The sequence below is a fragment of the Saccopteryx leptura genome, chromosome 11 (genome assembly GCF_036850995.1).
Source record: "Saccopteryx leptura isolate mSacLep1 chromosome 11, mSacLep1_pri_phased_curated, whole genome shotgun sequence".
Lineage (NCBI taxonomy): Eukaryota > Metazoa > Chordata > Mammalia > Chiroptera > Emballonuridae > Saccopteryx > Saccopteryx leptura.
Genome location: NC_089513.1, coordinates 68,997,672 through 69,015,046, shown reverse-complemented (window position 1 = coordinate 69,015,046; position 17,375 = coordinate 68,997,672). Strand labels below are relative to the sequence as shown.

The 17,375-nt window shown below is 44.3% G+C and overlaps 1 protein-coding gene across 1 annotated transcript; it reads left to right on the top strand.

Moving 5' to 3' along the window:
* Positions 1-1,671: 1,671 nt before the first annotated feature.
* Positions 1,672-11,677, top strand: LOC136383486 (acidic mammalian chitinase). Its single transcript, XM_066353407.1, has 11 exons — positions 1,672-1,731; positions 3,440-3,469; positions 4,457-4,658; positions 5,880-5,936; positions 7,276-7,441; positions 7,748-7,872; positions 8,289-8,412; positions 9,119-9,304; positions 9,772-9,891; positions 10,007-10,148; positions 11,304-11,677. The coding sequence occupies exons 1-11, from the start codon at positions 1,707-1,709 to the stop codon at positions 11,561-11,563; spliced, it is 1,437 nt and encodes a 478-aa protein (XP_066209504.1). The 5' UTR covers positions 1,672-1,706; the 3' UTR covers positions 11,564-11,677.
* The last annotated feature ends 5,698 nt before the right edge of the window (positions 11,678-17,375 follow it).

Genomic DNA, 17,375 nt, shown 5'->3' with positions numbered 1-17,375 from the left:
CTCACCTGGCACTCTTTAGCAGTTATCACGAAGGGATGCTTTATCTGCGGGTCATTCATATAGCAACAGGGGTGCCAAATTCAATAGAAAATATATCACTAAGTCTACACAGCAGCTAGACCTGATAGCCAGATAGGATAAACCTGGGACTACTGCCTTGCTCCTTGTTTTTTTTCTTTCAAATCCTTGGTATAACTTTGATTTGACACAATTCTGGCTCTTTGTCTCAATGATATTTTCTTAGGTACCTCAAGGAAATGCCTATTCCATTTCAACCTAGACCACTAACCAGCCTACTTAATTAATATAAGTAGTGCAGTATAAATATTAGATTACCATTCTGGTGGCAGCTAATTTGGGTACTGAATCCTGGATCTGATGCTTAAGGTCTGACCCATTTTCTCATCCATAAAACTGAGCTGGTAGTAATAATCCTTTCCATAGGCTAAATGAAATAATGGTGTGGAGCCTTCTGATGAACGTTCGTTGCTTTTCGGTCAGTCAGTATTCACTCTCCACACTTTTAGATTTCATTTTGTGAACAGTCCTGATGAAAATGGAAGTCCAAGTGCCCCATCCTTTCCCGCATCTAGTCTGGATTCACAGTGAGGCTGCTAGGGTGCCAACATTCCACGATGGGGCTGCCCACCAACTGCATTCCAGGTATCGCCACAAGAACGTAAGAAGTACGGATGATACAGACTAGAATCCATGAAGCATTTCAGCAGAAGGAGAGATCACAGAGTTTTGAAGAGAGGATCTGAGCTGGGCTTTGAAAAATTGTAACGTTGGGTTAGGTGGTGAGGAGGAGGGAAGACGTTACAGCAAAGGATAAAGGAATAGTGGGAACAAATGCATGCGACATATTTAGGAATAATCAACTGACCATTTTGGCTGCATCAGAAATTTATTATAAAATAATGATAATGGATAATGTTTGGAAAGGTGGGTTGGAATAAATTTCAAACAAAATTCTAGAAATAGTCAAGTAGCAAATATTCCTATTAAAAGAGACTCCTTTCAATATGATAACCATCCTCTCTATCAGCAACATGAGATATTTTTAAACAATTTGGATCTAGGGTACACTAGATAGCTTTTGGTGACCTTTGGAGGAGATATTTAGGGTAATAATACATTCTTAGATAAAATTATTATATAATAATGACTTAAGGTCATTCCAAAGAACAGGTGTAGGTAGAATGTTTGAAAAGTAGCACCTAAAGTGGAAAAATTCCTTAGGCACTGATTGTACAAATTACATATAAATAAACCCATTTAAAATGTTTAAGAACAGTTAATAACTTCCAAAGGCTTTTATTATGTACTTTCCCATAAAGACATGCTTTGATGCCAGGCACAAAATGTCCACAACGCGAAAACCTCACCACAATGTTGGAACAGATGGTTATCAGCCCTGGGAACTGCCAAAAGGGCTATTAAGCATGGTGATGGTCTCCACCACCCTGTTGCGAGACATGGGATTGTTTTGTCCTCATGGTGCTGGGAAAGTAGTGGTGGCAGGAGAACGTAGGTCGGAGGTCCACCAAGTCGTGTTTGTAGGAAAGGAGATCTGTTAATTTACTGATTAGCTATCAGTACATCTGAGCAAAGCGCTCTCCATCTGGAAAGCCTCCTGATAACCAGCCACTCGAATGGCATAAAAAGCCAATCCGGGCTCTGCTAGACCAGTACCGACGGCAACCATGGCAAACCTTATTCTCCTCACAGGTGAGCTTATCACCAGAGATAGAGCCTCACTCTTTTTTGTCTGATTTCTTTTTCTCTCTAAACCTGGCAGCCTTGAGGCAGTCTTCACATTACACCTCAATTCTCTTCCATCCGTCTTTCATTGTTTCAGATCTCCAAGAGATTCTGATATATATGAACCCGTCTACCTCTTGTTCTCTTCATTGACTCTGATCACAGCTCCACCTTCATTCATCCCGTGGGCGTGGTCCTAAAAGAAAGTCTTGTCTTCTAGTGTTTGTCTTACTCCCTCATCTCTTATTGGGTTGCTCCTTTGCCCCATTCACCTTCCTGCACCCCTCATTTTAAGGGTATTATTTTTATTGTACATGCTTGTGTCCTTGGTTTAGCATTCTGGGATGGAAATCAATAGGAACTGAGACAGAGGTTAAGCAAGTTATCTCTTTTTTCTAAGGTTTTCAGAATTATTTCTCTCTCATCCCCTACTGTCCTACTGAGTTGTTGATATGTCGTAAAAATGGCTCAGTTAGAAATTCAATCATTCAAAGCCATTGATTCAGTAAATTGTTTAGAGCCAAGTTGTCCCATAGTTTATTCATTGCTCTGGAGCTGTGATTTACATTTTTTATAACTTCAGAAACTTTTTGAAATGAAAGCCTCTGGCTCAATTTGTAAAACAATCAGATCGCAAGTGCTTTCACAGAAGCCAGGGAGAGGCTTCACAGTTTCTCATTCTCTTCTGTTATAAGGGCTCCTAAAAGTTGGTTCCGAAAAATAAAAAATTCAAATGTTCCAGGAGATACTGAATTCACTGCTTCAGAGAATTGTTTTATCTCTGGAAGGCTGTGCTCATCCAATTCAGGGGTGGGTAGTGAAGCATATATGCATATGTAGTCCTTCAATAGACTGAATTTCGGGTAATTTTAGTCAGCAGAGCTCCCATAAATAGTAGACGTTGGATTCTTTATTCAATAGCAGTTATTTCTGACATGGAAGGTGGAAGAAGAGAGAGCCTTGGCCGCTTTTGACTGAGAGAAGGGAAGGGTAGGTCTAGTAGTGACTTCATGGAGAAACCTACTCTTTGGCATGTCCCCTAAGTGCCACCTGGGCTGTAACAACCTATGACAAATAAGATGACATCCAAGTCCTCAGAATTAGACTCTACAGCAGTGGTCCCCAACCTTCTTTGGGACCATGGACTGGTTTAATGTCAGAAAATATTTTCACAGACCGGCCTTTAGGGTGGGATGGATAAATGTATCACGTGACTGAGACAAGCGTCAAGAGTGAGTCTTAGACGGATGTAACAGAGGGAATCTGGTCATTTTTTTAAAAATAAAACATCGTTCAGCCTGACCTGTGGTGGCGCAGTGGATAAAGCGTCGACCTGGAAATGCTAAGGTCGTCGGTTCGAAAACCTGAGCTTGCCTGGTCAAGGCACATATGGGAGTTGATGCTTCCTGCTCCTCCCCCCTTCTCTCTCTTTCTCTCTCTCTTCTCTCTCTCTCTCTTTTCTAAAATGAATAAATAAAATAAAATTTAAAAAAAATCGTTCAGACTTAAATATAAATAAAATGGAAATAATGTAAGTTATTTATTCTTTCTCTGCGGACCAGTACCAAATGGCCCACAGACCGGTACTGGTCCGCGGCCCGGGGGTTGGGGACCACTGCTCTACAGGATAAAGAACTGGTTCAGAATACATGTTTTGTTTTGTTTTTCCCTCTAGGTCTGGTCCTTCTGCTGAATGCTCAGCTAGGTAAGTTATGGACTCCGTTTTTTTTTTTTTTTTATCTTTGACATCATCTTTTCCTGCCAGAAACCTCAAATTTCTTTTTTTTTTTTTAAATATTAAAATCTGAAGTTGGAAACGGGGAGAGACAGTCAGACAGACTCCTGCATGCGCCCGACCAGGATCCACCCGGCACGCCCACCAGGGGCGATGCTCTGCCCACCAGGGGGCGATGCTCTGCCCCTCCGGGGCGACGCTCTGCTGCGACCAGAGCCACTCCAGCGCCTGGGGCAGCGGCCAAGGAGCCATCCCCAGTGCCTGGGTCATCCCCGCTCCAATGGAGCCTTGGCTGCGGGAGGGGAAGAGAGAGGCAGAGAGGAAGGAGTGGGGGGTGGAGAAGCAAATGGGCGCCTCTCCTATGTGCCCTGGCCGGGAATCGAACCCGGGTCCCCCGCATGCCAGGCCGACGCTCCACCGCTGAGCCAACCGGCCAGGGCCAGAAACCTCAAATTTTTATGAATTACTCACATTGCAATTGTCTCCTAATATAGTGATTTTTAAATATTTCAATAATACTTTCTTAAAACGTATATCCAGAGATAAGCCATACTAGGGAAAGAGAGCTCCTATCTACTTCATGGACAGATGGGTTTGACGTTGAGAGAAGCTAGGGGTTGGATTGGCTGTCATTGCTATCTTCTTTGGCATGACCACCTGACAGCTGTAAACTGGTGTTCACTGGGCTGCATAGGACTACTGGGCATCTCTCCTCCAATGGTCCCCAGGCTTATACAAAATCCCCAAATGAATCTGTCAAAGTTAAAAATAACCAATCCCAGTCTGTGACTAGTTCCCAAGTCAGAATCTTCGAACTTGTCTGCAAGAGTGTTTCTACTCAAGGATCAGGCATGTGAGGCAAAGAGGGGGGAGGGGAACAGAGGCGGGGCCAAAACGCACAGCATATTTCAGTGGTGCCTAAATCAGGCCGCCATTCTCACTCCTTACTACCCACAGGTTCTGCCTACCAGTTGATATGCTACTTCACCAACTGGGCCCAGTACCGGCCCGGCCTGGGGCGCTTCAAGCCTGAGGACATCGACCCCTGCCTCTGCACCCACCTCATCTACGCCTTCGCCGGGATGCGGAACAACGAGATCACCACCATCGAATGGAACGACGTGACCCTCTACCAGGCTTTCAATGGCCTGAAGAACAAGTAAGAGAAGGGGGAGAGATCTAATTTGGTATCTCTCAGTTCAGTACTTCCCAAACATTATGTGCAAACAAATCACCTGGGGTCTTCCTGAAACGCAGTTCCAGTTCCCCGAATTGGAGCTGGGGACCAAGAGGCTGCATCTCTAACAAGCTCCCAGATGCCACAGATGCTCCTGGCCCAGGGCCACACTCTAAGTAGCACAAATAGAGAGAACAGAGCACATTGCCTGCTCCAGCAGGTATTCAAAAATCTTACCTCTGTTTCTTCCTTTCTTTGTCAATATCTTATTTATGACCCAGGAAACCAGCCATCTCAGCTACTCGCATCAGAGATCAGAAGGCGGAAGATACTAACAATTAGGCATTCATTGTCAAGCCCGAGAAATCAGAAGAGTTTGCTGTATTGGAAGAGAGTTCTGTTTTGTGTAAAAAAACAAATCAATTAATCAAACAAACCAAAACCCTGGTGCCTTCCCACTTCTGATTTGTTCAGTTTAGTTAAATGTAGGAGAAGTAAGGCTGGAGGCCATTGCTACTTTTAGGAGTAGCACATAACTGCAGCTACTCGAATCCCAGTTATGACGCCTGAGGGGAAATAAATGCCCTTGGAGTGGTGTTTCTTGAAACGTGGTCCATCTGACTACTGCATGGGAATCACCTGGGGCACTTGATAAGAATGCCAATCCCTCCGCCACTCCACCTGCATCGGAATCTCTGGGAAGGGAGCTATGAACACAGCGTTTTAATGTTGTCTTCCTGCTGTGACCACTGCATTTAATTCTTACATAAACTAATATTGAGAATGCATATAATTCTAAGCCACATAAAAGCTAAGAAAGTAACTGTGTTCAAGCAATATTTAGTATTTTATTTGATGAAATTGAATATGTGCTAATTATGCTGATAAAAAAAGATAGCTATATATGGATATAGATTTCAAAATTATTGCCAATACATTTCTTAAAACACACACACAAACAAACAAACAAAAAACCCAAATCCATAATTTAGATTCCCCAAAAGAATCTTGAGTTAATTAAGGATGATCACAACACAAAGAATTTTTACAAAGATAGTTTTCAGTAATGGAGGAAAATTGTTCTGCAATATAACATGTCAAGGCAACATCAAAGGGCCAGGCCCAACACCAAAGCAAGGTTATTTTAAATAGAGAGAGGCTCATAGATTTTGAAGTTTCTCTTTTCTATCTTTTACTTTACAGGAACAGTGAGCTGAAAACTCTCCTGGCCATCGGAGGCTGGAACTTCGGGACTGCCCCGTAAGTCCTTTATGGGAAGGGCTGGTGATTATTTGTTATTGAGAACAATGTATCTTAGTGTGACCTGTGTCCCTTTAGACCTCACAATCTAATACAGGGGATTAAGGACACATATTAAACAAATACGCTGCTGGTATAGTCAAATAAATGACTACAGCAGAGCCTCTATGTTACGTAGGACACAATAGATATATTTTAGACACCTAAATTTGGATGGATATCCTGGGACCCTCATGACCTAGTCAGTGGTCAGCCAACCACGGCTCGCGAGCCACGTGCAGCTCTTTGGCCCCTTCAGTGTGGCTCTTCCACAAAATACCACACACGGGTGCTACCTCGATAAGGAATGTACCTACCTATATAGTTTAAGTTTAAAAAATTTGACTCTCAAAAGAAATTTCAATCGTTGTCCTGTTGATATTTGGCTCTGTTGACTAATGAGTTTGCAGAACCCTGACTTAGGTTTAGTTCACAAGATTCCGAAGTAATCTCTTCTTGGGGTGTTTCCAGAGCGTAACCTCTGAGGACCGGTTAGGACAGTGGTTCTAAACCAGGCGTCCCCAAACTACCACATGCAGCCCCCTGAGGCCATTTATCCGGCCCCCTGCCGCACTTCTGGAAGGGGCACCTCTTTCATTGGCGGTCAGTGAGAGGAGCACTGTATGTGGCGGCCCTCCAGCGGTCTGAGGGACAGTGAACTGGCCCACTGTGTAAAAAGTTTGGGGACCCCTGTTCTAAACCTTTCTAACGCCGTGACCCCGCAATACAGTTCCTCATGTTGCGGTGACTCCAAACCAAAAAATAATTTTGGTGGCTACTTCATAACTGTAATTTTGCTACAGTTATGTTTGGGAATGTAAATACCCGATATGCATTATGTATTTTCCGATGGCTTTAGGCGACCCCACCGGGGTCGTGACCCACAGGTTGAGAACCGCTGGGTTAGAACAATGTTCCCTATTTGCCTGCTGGGGGAAGGGAAAAGAAAGTCTTATAATAAAGAGGCTTCCAATAAACAAGGCTTCTCTGAGGGCATATGAACTTGGGAGACTATTAGGGGAGAGATCGTGGTAAGCAGACACATCCAGGCAGTCAAAGCAGCTCGTGCAACTAGAGAGAAAGATGAGAGTTAGGGTGATAGCACAATAAAGGCGCCATTGAGGTACTACGCATGGACAAGGTAGTGATTCCAAAGGAGAGGAAAAAACCAGGAACATACTTTTGTTTGGGTTCTGGGTCCTACTGAAGAGCTATGAGGCAAAAATATGAGTTTGATGTCACGAAAAGGTGTTGGGACTACCGGAGCACACCCTCACCCACCTTCCTGGGTCTCCCTCAGCTTCACTGCCATGGTTTCCACTCCCGAGAACCGCCAAACCTTCATCGCCTCGGTCATCAGGTTCCTGCGCCAGTATGACTTTGACGGGCTGGACTTCGACTGGGAGTACCCCGGCTCCCGGGGGAGCCCCCCTCAGGACAAGCACCTCTTCACTGTCCTGGTGAAGGTGAGCTGCGTTTCATGGCATTTTTCGACAGTTCAATTTCATTTTAAAATCAGAGTTTACACTCAATATTATTTTGTGTTCGTCTCTGGAAAGCACACAACCAATCTCACTCGTACGGAAGATCACTGAGCCCGTACAGAACACTTAGCTCCCGACAGTCTCAGTGGGCGGTGAGGACTGGATACCCTATTCCAGTGAGAATGTTGAAGAAGAAAAGACGGAAGATGAATTGAGTTAAATTCAAAGAGTTCTCATGAAAGTCGACTTAGAGTTCATGTTCACAGACGTTCTCCTACTCTTGTACAGGAAATGCGTGAAGCTTTTGAGCAGGAGGCCAAGCAGGTCAACAAACCCAGGCTGATGGTCACCGCCGCAGTAGCTGGTGGCATCTCCAACATCCAGGCTGGCTATGAGATCCCCCAGCTGTCCCAGTGAGTGTCTGAAAACTCCTCTGTGTGTCACTTTATAAGATATGCTTGTCCTTAGTCAGTCTTGCTATTCAGGGACCTTGTTGAGGTGTTTGGAAATAGTGTCTTAGCGTGCAGAGGTGTGGGAGATGACCATTAGGGATGTTTTTAATAAAAATTTTTAAAGTATTTTTTTTAAATTTATTATTTATTTTAGAGAGAAGAGTGAGAGTGTGTGTGTGTGTGTGTGTGTGCGCGCGTAAGAGAGAGAGAGAGAGAGATAAGGGGGAGGAGCAGGAAGTATCAACTCCCATATGTGCCTTGATCGGGCAAGCCCAGGGTTTTGAACCAGTGACCTCAGCATTCCAGGTCGACACTTTATCCACCGCACCACCGCAGGTCAGGCAGGAATGTTTTTAACTCCTTTACCTGGACTGCAGGTACCTGGACTATATCCATGTCATGACCTATGACCTCCACGGCTCCTGGGAGGGCTACACGGGAGAGAACAGCCCCCTCTACAAATACCCCACCGACACTGGCAGCAACGCCTACCTCAATGTGGTGAGTCCCTACACGGACACAGTACACACCAGACACGGGGTCATACGTCACATGAAGATTCGGGGACAAAACAAACGTAGATTCTGCAAATGTCTCACTTGTTCTAATTATCCTCTGAAATGGTTGATCCAGTCTCCTTAACTATAATTCCACCAAAATGTTTTTTCTTTTAAATACTAAAAAATTCTCTGTCATTGACATCAATTAATTGCCTGACCAGATGGTGGCACAGTGGATAGAGCATCCACCTGGGATGCTAAGGACCCAGGTTTGAAACCTCAAGGTGGTCAGCTTGATCATGGGCTCATCCAGCTTAAGCACCAGGTCACTGGCTTGAGTGTGGGATTGTAGACATGACCTCATGGTTGCTAGCTTGATCCCAAAGGTCACTGGCTTGAGTCCAAGGTGGCTGGCTTGAGCAAGGGGTCACTCACTCTGCTGGAGCCACCGCCCTCTGGTCAAGGCACATATGAGAAAGCAATTAATGAACAACTAAGATGCTACAACAAAGAATTGACGCTTTTCATCTTTCTTCCTGTCTATCTGTCCTTATCTGACCATCTCTCTCTCTCTCTCTCTCTCTCTCGCTAAAAAAAAAAAAAAAAAAAAAAATTTGACAATTTACCTGCTAGAACAAGGGTCTAATATAACTAAGCCCTGGGTCATCAGCCTGGTGGGGCCTCTCGCTAACCCTCTGCCATTGCAGGATTACGTCATGAACTACTGGAGGGACAATGGGGCCCCAGCTGAGAAACTCATCGTTGGCTTCCCAACCTATGGACACACCTTCATCCTGAGCAACCCCTCCAACCATGGAGTTGGGGCTCCTACCACCGGCCCTGGTCCTGCTGGACCCTACACCAGGGAGTCCGGGTTCTGGGCCTACTATGAGGTATGTATGCTCCTGGAAATCGTAGACAGACAGAGAAAAGTGGTTTTCTGCAGGCCATAACTGAACAATATCAACAATTCAACACTTCCTGGCTCACTTAACAAGGAGTTGGGGCTGAAAGTGGATGCTCGTGGCTATTTGCAGGGAAGGCAAGATAAATGTCAGGCTGGTTTCCAGGAACAGAGAGAAGATATCATCACTGAGATTATATCAGTGTAGAGGCACTTCTCACTGCCTGCCAAGGCATTCTTTGACTTAAGACCTTCTTCCACGTTGAAAAGAAATGACCCAGATGGGACAAAGATTCAAAATCCTAAGTGAACTGAGACATTTGCTGATAGAGCTCAGACCTTCCTTCTCAAGTAGCTCTCAGTTATCCCTTCTCTATTCCCCGCCCCATGCCCTATTCCCGCTGTCACATGGGTAGGCAGAGCCTACTTCCTGACCTCTTCCTTCTCTTCTCTTAGATCTGTCCCTTCCTGAAGAATGGAGCCACGGAAGTGTGGGAGTCTGCTCAGGATGTCCCCTACGCTTACAAAGGCAATGAGTGGCTCGGCTATGACAACACCAAGAGCTTCCAGATCAAGGTAGGCTTTGTCCCATAGTCTGTTCTTGCCTGTGGGTTTGTTTCCATCTGCAGCCCTGGAGCCCCAGGCTGGCCTTGGCGTCTGTACTTCATTGGGTTTCTCTGAATGACCACAGGCTGACTGGCTGAAGAAGAACAACTTCGGAGGCGCCATGATCTGGGCCATTGATCTGGATGACTTCACAGGCACCTTCTGCAACCAGGGCAGATTCCCCCTGACCAGCACCCTGAAGGAGGCCCTGGGCCTGCAGAGTGCAAGTGAGTGACAGTGGGAGGATGCTCAGGGATCTGTCAACACTCCTCCAACTCAGAAGACAGTTTTCACCTTCTCGCCTCCATTGTCCAGGGAACCTTTGCACATTCCACCTCCTTGCTCTTGAGAGACGGGTGCTATAATCTTTCCCTACCATTAAACTTCCATGTCAGACGTGTCATGCTGTTATGGGAAACCAGGCCAAGCTAGGTGGGTTTTCCAGGGCTTTTATTTTATTTTATTTTATTTTTTGTTTTGTTTTTTCTGAAGCTGGAAATGGGGAGAGACAGTCAGACAGACTCCCGCAAGCGCTCGACCGGGATCCACCCGGCACGCCCACCAGGGGCGACGCTCTGCCCACCAGGGGGCGATGCTCTGCCCCTCCAGGGGCACTCTAGCGCCTGGGGCAGAGGCCAAGGAGCCATCCCCAGCACCCAGGCCATCTTTGCTCCAATGGAGCCTTGGCTGCGGGAGGGGAAGAGAGAGACAAAGAGGAAGGAGAGGGGGGGAGGTGGAGAAGCAAATGGGCGCTTCTCCTATGTGCCCTGGCCAGGAATCGAGCCCGGATCCCCCGCACGCCAGGCAGACGCTCTACCGCTGAGCCAACCGGCCAGGGCCTTCCAGGGCTTTTATGTCTGAATGGTGTGGCAAAGCCTCAAGTGGTTAGGCTGCCCTTGCAGCAAAAGCATTTACTTCTTTATGATTCCCTTCTTAAACAGTCTCTTTCAGCCCACCCGGGGAAATTTAACAAGAAGCCCTCAGCAGTGCTCACATATTTCTAATCTGTAATTCAGGAAAAGTACCAGCTCCCTGCACTTTTCCTAGATTTTTCTCTTAGACCTTATTTGATCAAGACTTAAGACTGAGATCCTAGAAAAGTCTTTGGCACATTTGGGTGCTCAGTAAATTTGTTTTAATGATTTTTGACATAGTAAGGGAAGAGAGAATTTTATAAATTACAAACCAGGCTGGCTTGAAGTTACAGCTTTCTCTGTTCCTGAGAATGGAGCTATCCTGTGGTCTTTTCAGTTGTAGGGATCCAGCGCTAACTGTACCCCACCTCCCAACCTTGCCCCCAGGTCCACTAGGCTCTGCACCTCCAGGCAAAGCTGGGAGCCGCTACCAGGTCGGGTCACTAGTCTGCTCTCATGTTGTTCCAGGTTGCACTGCCCCACCTCAACCCATCTTACCAACAACTCCCAGCAGTGGGAGCGGGAGTGGAAGCGGGAGCGGAAGCGGAAGTGGAAGCGGAAGCGGAGGCGGGGGCAGTGGCTTCTGCGCGGACAAAGCCGATGGCCTCTATCCTGTGGAGAACAACAGAAATGCCTTCTGGCACTGCCTGAATGGAATCACATACCTGCAGAACTGCCAGGCCGGGCTTGTTTTTGACACCAGCTGTGATTGCTGCAACTGGCCATAAACTGCCCTGTCTCTGTTCCCTAGGGTTCTCAGTAGTCGCCTTTGTCTAGCACAGCCTTTGTTTAACACATCTGGCTTCTACCTGGAGTTCTGCAATAAAATCCATCAGTCAAAACATGCATGGGTTTGGTGTTCAGTGAGCTGGGTGGAAACCTCTCTGGAGGTGAAATCACAGGCTGGGGTGGGGGGGAAGAAGGGAGTGCGTGAGGCAGTGCTGGGACAACCACGCAGGTCTGTGTCTGCCTGAAGGTTGGAGGCTGTCAGGAGGAAAGGTTTGAGGGTTTGGTGCTGGGATAGGGTGAGGATATGAGGATGTGTCTGTAGCCTGGTGACTGTCCTCAAGAGGACCAAAGTGATTCCCTGAGACATAGGTGGGGGGACTGGTCTGCCTGGCTCACTCAGAGAGAAGACCCGGGAGTTCCCTTCTTGTCTACGGGGGTCCCAGAGCTGGCCCAGCACCTCCTGGATTGGCAGCTTTGGGAAGACCTATGCAAGGGGACTCCTTTTGGGGTGTCTGCCTAGCCCTTGGGCCGAAAGTGTCCCTTTCTCAGGAGATTGCCCCTCTTTTTTGAGCCCAGAGCACCAGCATTATGTCTTACCCTGCATTGTGTCCTCCCCTGGCTCAGCTGGTGCACTGAGGTGGACATCCGACTCCTCAGAGTCAATCAGATCACCACCTCTTGGAATCTGCAACCAGGAACAAGATTGCTTGTCAATCCTTGAGTGTGGCTGGGCCTGTAATACGTCAGCTGTAGTAAAAGACTGAGAAGGGAAGGTTGCCCTGGACCAGAGCAAGGACACGAAAGGGGGACTACAGAGAAAAGCCACCACACCATGGAGCAAGAACACTTACCAATGGCTTCCCAGCTCAAGTCTAGCCCCTTCCTGAGGCCCAGATGCGTTTCTGCCTGTGGCCTCTGAAACTCCCCCATAACTATATAATAAGTGCTTTGCTGCTTAGGATGGCTCAAGGTTCTTTCTTTTATTTGCAACTAAAAGAACTTCAACTAATAGAAAACAAATGTAATGGCTCCTGTTTTCTTCCTGGCATGCTTCCCATGTGTCAACCTCTGTTTTAAGTGTTTTACATGTATTTACTTATTTAATTCTCCTGGCAACCTTGTGAGAAGATACTATTAAACCCAGGACACCGAGGCACAAAGGAAGTAGGTGACCTGCCCAACATCACACAGCTAATAAGTTGCAGGGCCAGATCCAAAGCCAAGCAGACTGGTTTCAGAGCTCACAGTCCTAACAACTGCGTTTTATGGCCTCCCCTGACACAGACCTCAGTATCCTCCTGGCAGGGGCAGCATTCTGGTAGTGATGAGGATGGATACACAGGCAGCTTTCTGGGCGATGACTATTCATGAGCTCACGACACTTCCTGGTTATTTATTATGCACCAGCTAATGTTCTAGGTACTAAAGACAACGGTCAGGTTTGGATTTTATTATAAGTGAGCTGTGAAGCCATTAGGAGGATGTAGCAGGGATGGAGGGGTGGTCACAATTCAACATTCAGAAGAGAAGACTGAAATAATAGAGCCACAGAGCATAGGAAAACAATGCTCACTGTGATTGCAGCTGATATGTTGACTTCTGAGCTCTCACAGGACACACCTTGGAGATCGAAGACATAGATATGGAGAACTAGGATCCTCAATGGGCAGGTGAAGGGAAGAGCCAGTAATTTTTGGTATTTTTATAAATGTAATTGCATTTCTAGCCAAAGGATGATAAAGCTAGGAGAAAAATAAAGCATAGGAATTTTGAGGAGTCTTTTTGGAAGGAGTTTCCTATTTAGATCACTACTAAGATAACAGCACTGAGGAGGGGACATGAGAATGTGGGGCGTTGGACTTGATGAAGCACTTGAAAGAAGCTGATGACTGAGGAAAAGCATCTTTGAACAACATAGTGGCCAGTGGCTAAATCAAAGTGGTTTCCAGACTAATGCCATTTCCAATGTCACTATTTTCCCCATAAAGATGAATTCTGTCACCATTTCTAGAATGTAGATATTACTGCAGCCTAAAATATGGTGCCTTCCCCCATTTCCTGCTACATTTACATCAGTGGTCCCCAACCTTTTTTTGGGCCACGGACCGGTTTAATGTCAGAAAATATTTTCACGGACCGGCCTTTAGGGTGGGACGGATAAATGTATCACGTGACCGAGACAAGCGTCAAGAGTGAGTCTTAGATGGATGTAACAGAGGGAATCTGGTCATTTTTAAAAAATAAAACATCGTTCAGACTTAAATATAAATAAAATGGAAATAATGTAGGTTATTTATTCTTTCTCTGCGGACCGGTACCAAATGGCCCACGGACCGGTACTGGTCCGCGGCCCGGGGGTTGGGGACCACTGATTCACGTGTTACTGTCTCATTCAGATGAATGTTTACTGTGTACCTACTATGTGCAAGAAGAGGATGGACATGATCTAGCCTTCATGACCACTCTACCTCACCTCCCTGCCCTCCAATTTAACTATGTTGAACTCTTTGCTGTTTTTTCAAATACTCTAGGTGTGTTACTGCCTCAGGGCCTTTGCACAGCCAGAACACTTTCTCCTGAGACTCTCATTTGACTTTCTATTTTACTTCCTTCAGGCCATTCCTCAAAGCCACCTTTTAATGACAGCACTCCTAGCTATACCACCTAAAAAAAACTCCTTTCTCCTCTCCTTGGTGCCTATCAGTACCTGACATAGCATACATCTTATATATAATATTTACCATTTTATTGTCTGCCTACATTATGAGAATTAACCTCTACAAGGACAAGGATTTCTGTTCAGTGCTATATTCCCATTGCCTAAAGCAATGCCTGACATATTACAAGAGTTTAAGAAATACTTGTTGAATGAATGAATCAAAGAAGGCAGAAAAAAAGATAGGAACTAACAAGTTGAGTATTTCAAGCATTAGACTAGGTACTTTATATAGGTTATCTTTTGTGTGGTGAAGAAATTGAGATCTTGGGTAGAAAAGTCGCCAAGAATGTGTAGGTAATAAAGCTGCTTTTCAAGGTTGGGCCTTTCTGGCCCCTTTTACACCACAATGTGTTGGTTTGCAGAAAGCCATGTCATAATGACTTGCAAGGGGACTTCAAGGGTGGGGCTATTTATTGCCAAGCGACCAGTTTTATTTATACCCTTCATTTTTCTTGGTTAAAGTTCTGTCAGGAGAAGGGTGATTCATGAAGACTGAATATGACAGACAGAACCTGGAGTTTTGAAAGCTCCTCTGAGGCGGAGATCTGGCCCAGCGCTGAGTGGATCACTTCCAAGTCCCTGCCATTTGATCTACCTAAGAACAAAAAGGGCAACCAGTTGAGGCAGGCGAACTCCCTGCCATTCCTTTGGAACTTTGCTAATGGTAATCGTGTTCCTGAACTCTAGCGCACTATGAAAAGGCATTCCTTCAGTAATGAAGTCTAACTAGAAAGAGGTGCAGGTATGCACAGGATTACGTAAGGACCCTGATCCAGGTGGAGACGGGGAAACGCTCTTCCCACCAAGTTATGAGCCTTGATGTGGGGTGGCACCCATCCAGATGCAGGGGCATCATTTTTTAAAATTTGCACAAATGTCCCCTTGGAGTTAGCTGTAGCCCTGAGCATAGAGATGACAGATTGGAAGTGCACTGATGTTTGTTAAATGCCAGCTATATATAGGTCAGTCCCTTGTCATGCAAGATTTGCCTCATGTTGTCTCCTAAATTCTCATGGCAGCCTCAAGAGGTAAGGATGAATAGAGCCATTTTATAGAGGAACCAAGGCTTAGGTAGATTGAGGAACCTCCACAGGGTCCTATAGCTAGTCAACAACAGGCTAGGTCCTGTTGGAAACCAGTTCTGAGTAGCTTCCAAGCCTATGTTTCTTCTACCCCCAGATGAGAGAGGCTGGTAGTTAAAGCTATAAAGTGGGATTTAGAAAGTCTATTTTCCTCTCTTCTAGTATAGATACATCCATCCTTCAGCAGATCTGGGTCATGGCTTCTCCATCCTATTCAGACCCAAATCCTGCTTTGAATGACAAATTATTTTGTAACATTTTGGGTAACATTTCAAATTATTATTTTGTAACTATTTTCTCCTAAAATCAAATTCTTGGATAACATAACTTGCCACACAGAATTTCATAAACAACATAATGCCATAATTTTAATGTAAAGGTGAAAAGTAATTCCTAATAAAATCAAGTATATAAATGCTCAGATATGACTACATTAGAAGACAGTAGTCTGGCTCTTGCATTGTGTAATGACTAATGAGTAAGTCTAGAATTAAGACAGATGTTCAAATGCCATTTTGTACAAGCAGTGTAGGAAAATAAAAGCAGAATTATAAATGTTAGGGAATTAATAACACTCCAGATTTACTGGTTTCTAGTAACAGAAAATGGTAAACAGCTTTAGTTAAAGTAGGGGCAATACTCGACAAATTACAATTGAAGTTTTAGAAAAGGAAAAAAGTGTCACTATGTTATTTTTTAAAAAATAAATAATGTTAATATACTGCTCACAAAAATTAGGGGATATTTCAAAATGAGTATGAAGCAATAAAAAAAAGCATTTGATTTTTTTTTATTAAAGAACATCAGAAAAGCAAACGACAAGTCAAAGAAAGTTCAATTATGCAAATGAGATGCAAAACTATTATTTCATTGGTAAAAATGCACTATACAAAAGACTGAAAGTACTGGAGTCTCTGCACGTTCCCTGATCTCCTAATTTTTGTAAGCAGTGTATGTTTCTTCGAGGGTGGTCAGATTTTTAAAAATAAACTTGAATTCGTTTTTCATATATACCAGAAAAGGCCCAAATTATAACTGAACAGATTGATGAAATATACAAGTTGAACGCAGGCATTAGCTCCTTGTACCCAGCCCAAGAAATGGACATCATCACTATCACTTCAAAAGTCCCTCTGATGTCCCTTTTCAGCTACTCCTGTCACCCTCCTTTACAATGCCAGTGTCATTCTAACTTCTAGCACATAGACATTTTTGCCTATTTTTGAACTTTATGTAAATTTGGTGTATAAATGTTCATGTCTGAATTATTTCGATCAACACTGTGAGTTTACTCTATATCAGATGCAGAATTTTATCATCCTCATTGTTGTATAGTATTCCTTTGTCTGAATATTGCGCAACTTGTTTCAATTCGACTGTTTCTGGACAATTGGTTGTCCCAGGTTGGGACTACTGTGGATAATGTTTTCAATGTTCTCATCAATGTCTTTTGGAAGTAGAAATTATTAGATTATAGGGATGTAGATGTTAAGCTTTAGTAAATATTGCTAGTTTTCCAAAGTGAATGTGTCAATTTACACTTACACTAAAAGTGTTTTCAAGATTTCCAGTTTGATGACATCATTAGCAGCACTGTATCTGTCTTTATAACAGACCAATAACTATCTGGGTATCTCATTGCGGTTTTCATTTGAATTTTCTTTGGGACTACTGAAGTTGAGCACTTTTCATATTTTTACTGGTAATTTGGATAGTTGTTTTTCTGAGGTGCCTACTGAAGTCTTTTACCCATTTTTATTAGGTTGGTTTTTCTTTATTAATCTGTAATAATATTTCACATATTCTAGATGAGCACTATCCAATGGCAGTATAATGTGAGCAATGTATTTAAAATTTTCTAATAATCACATTAGAAAGAGTAAAAAGAAACAAGTACAGTTAACTTTAATATTGTTTAATTTAACCCAATATATTTGAAATATTATTTCAACATATACCAACAGAAATTCTGTGTGTGTGTGTGTGTGTGTGTGTGTGAGAGAGAGAGAG

Bases quoted from the DNA above. Each gene is read 5' to 3' on its own strand.
- LOC136383486 (XM_066353407.1), top strand. From the start codon at position 1,707: ATGGCAAACCTTATTCTCCTCACAG. The intron at 7,873-8,288 runs GTGAGTGTCTGA...CCTGGACTGCAG, and splicing joins GAGATCCCCCAGCTGTCCCA to GTACCTGGACTATATCCATG. The intron at 8,413-9,118 runs GTGAGTCCCTAC...CTGCCATTGCAG, and splicing joins GCAACGCCTACCTCAATGTG to GATTACGTCATGAACTACTG.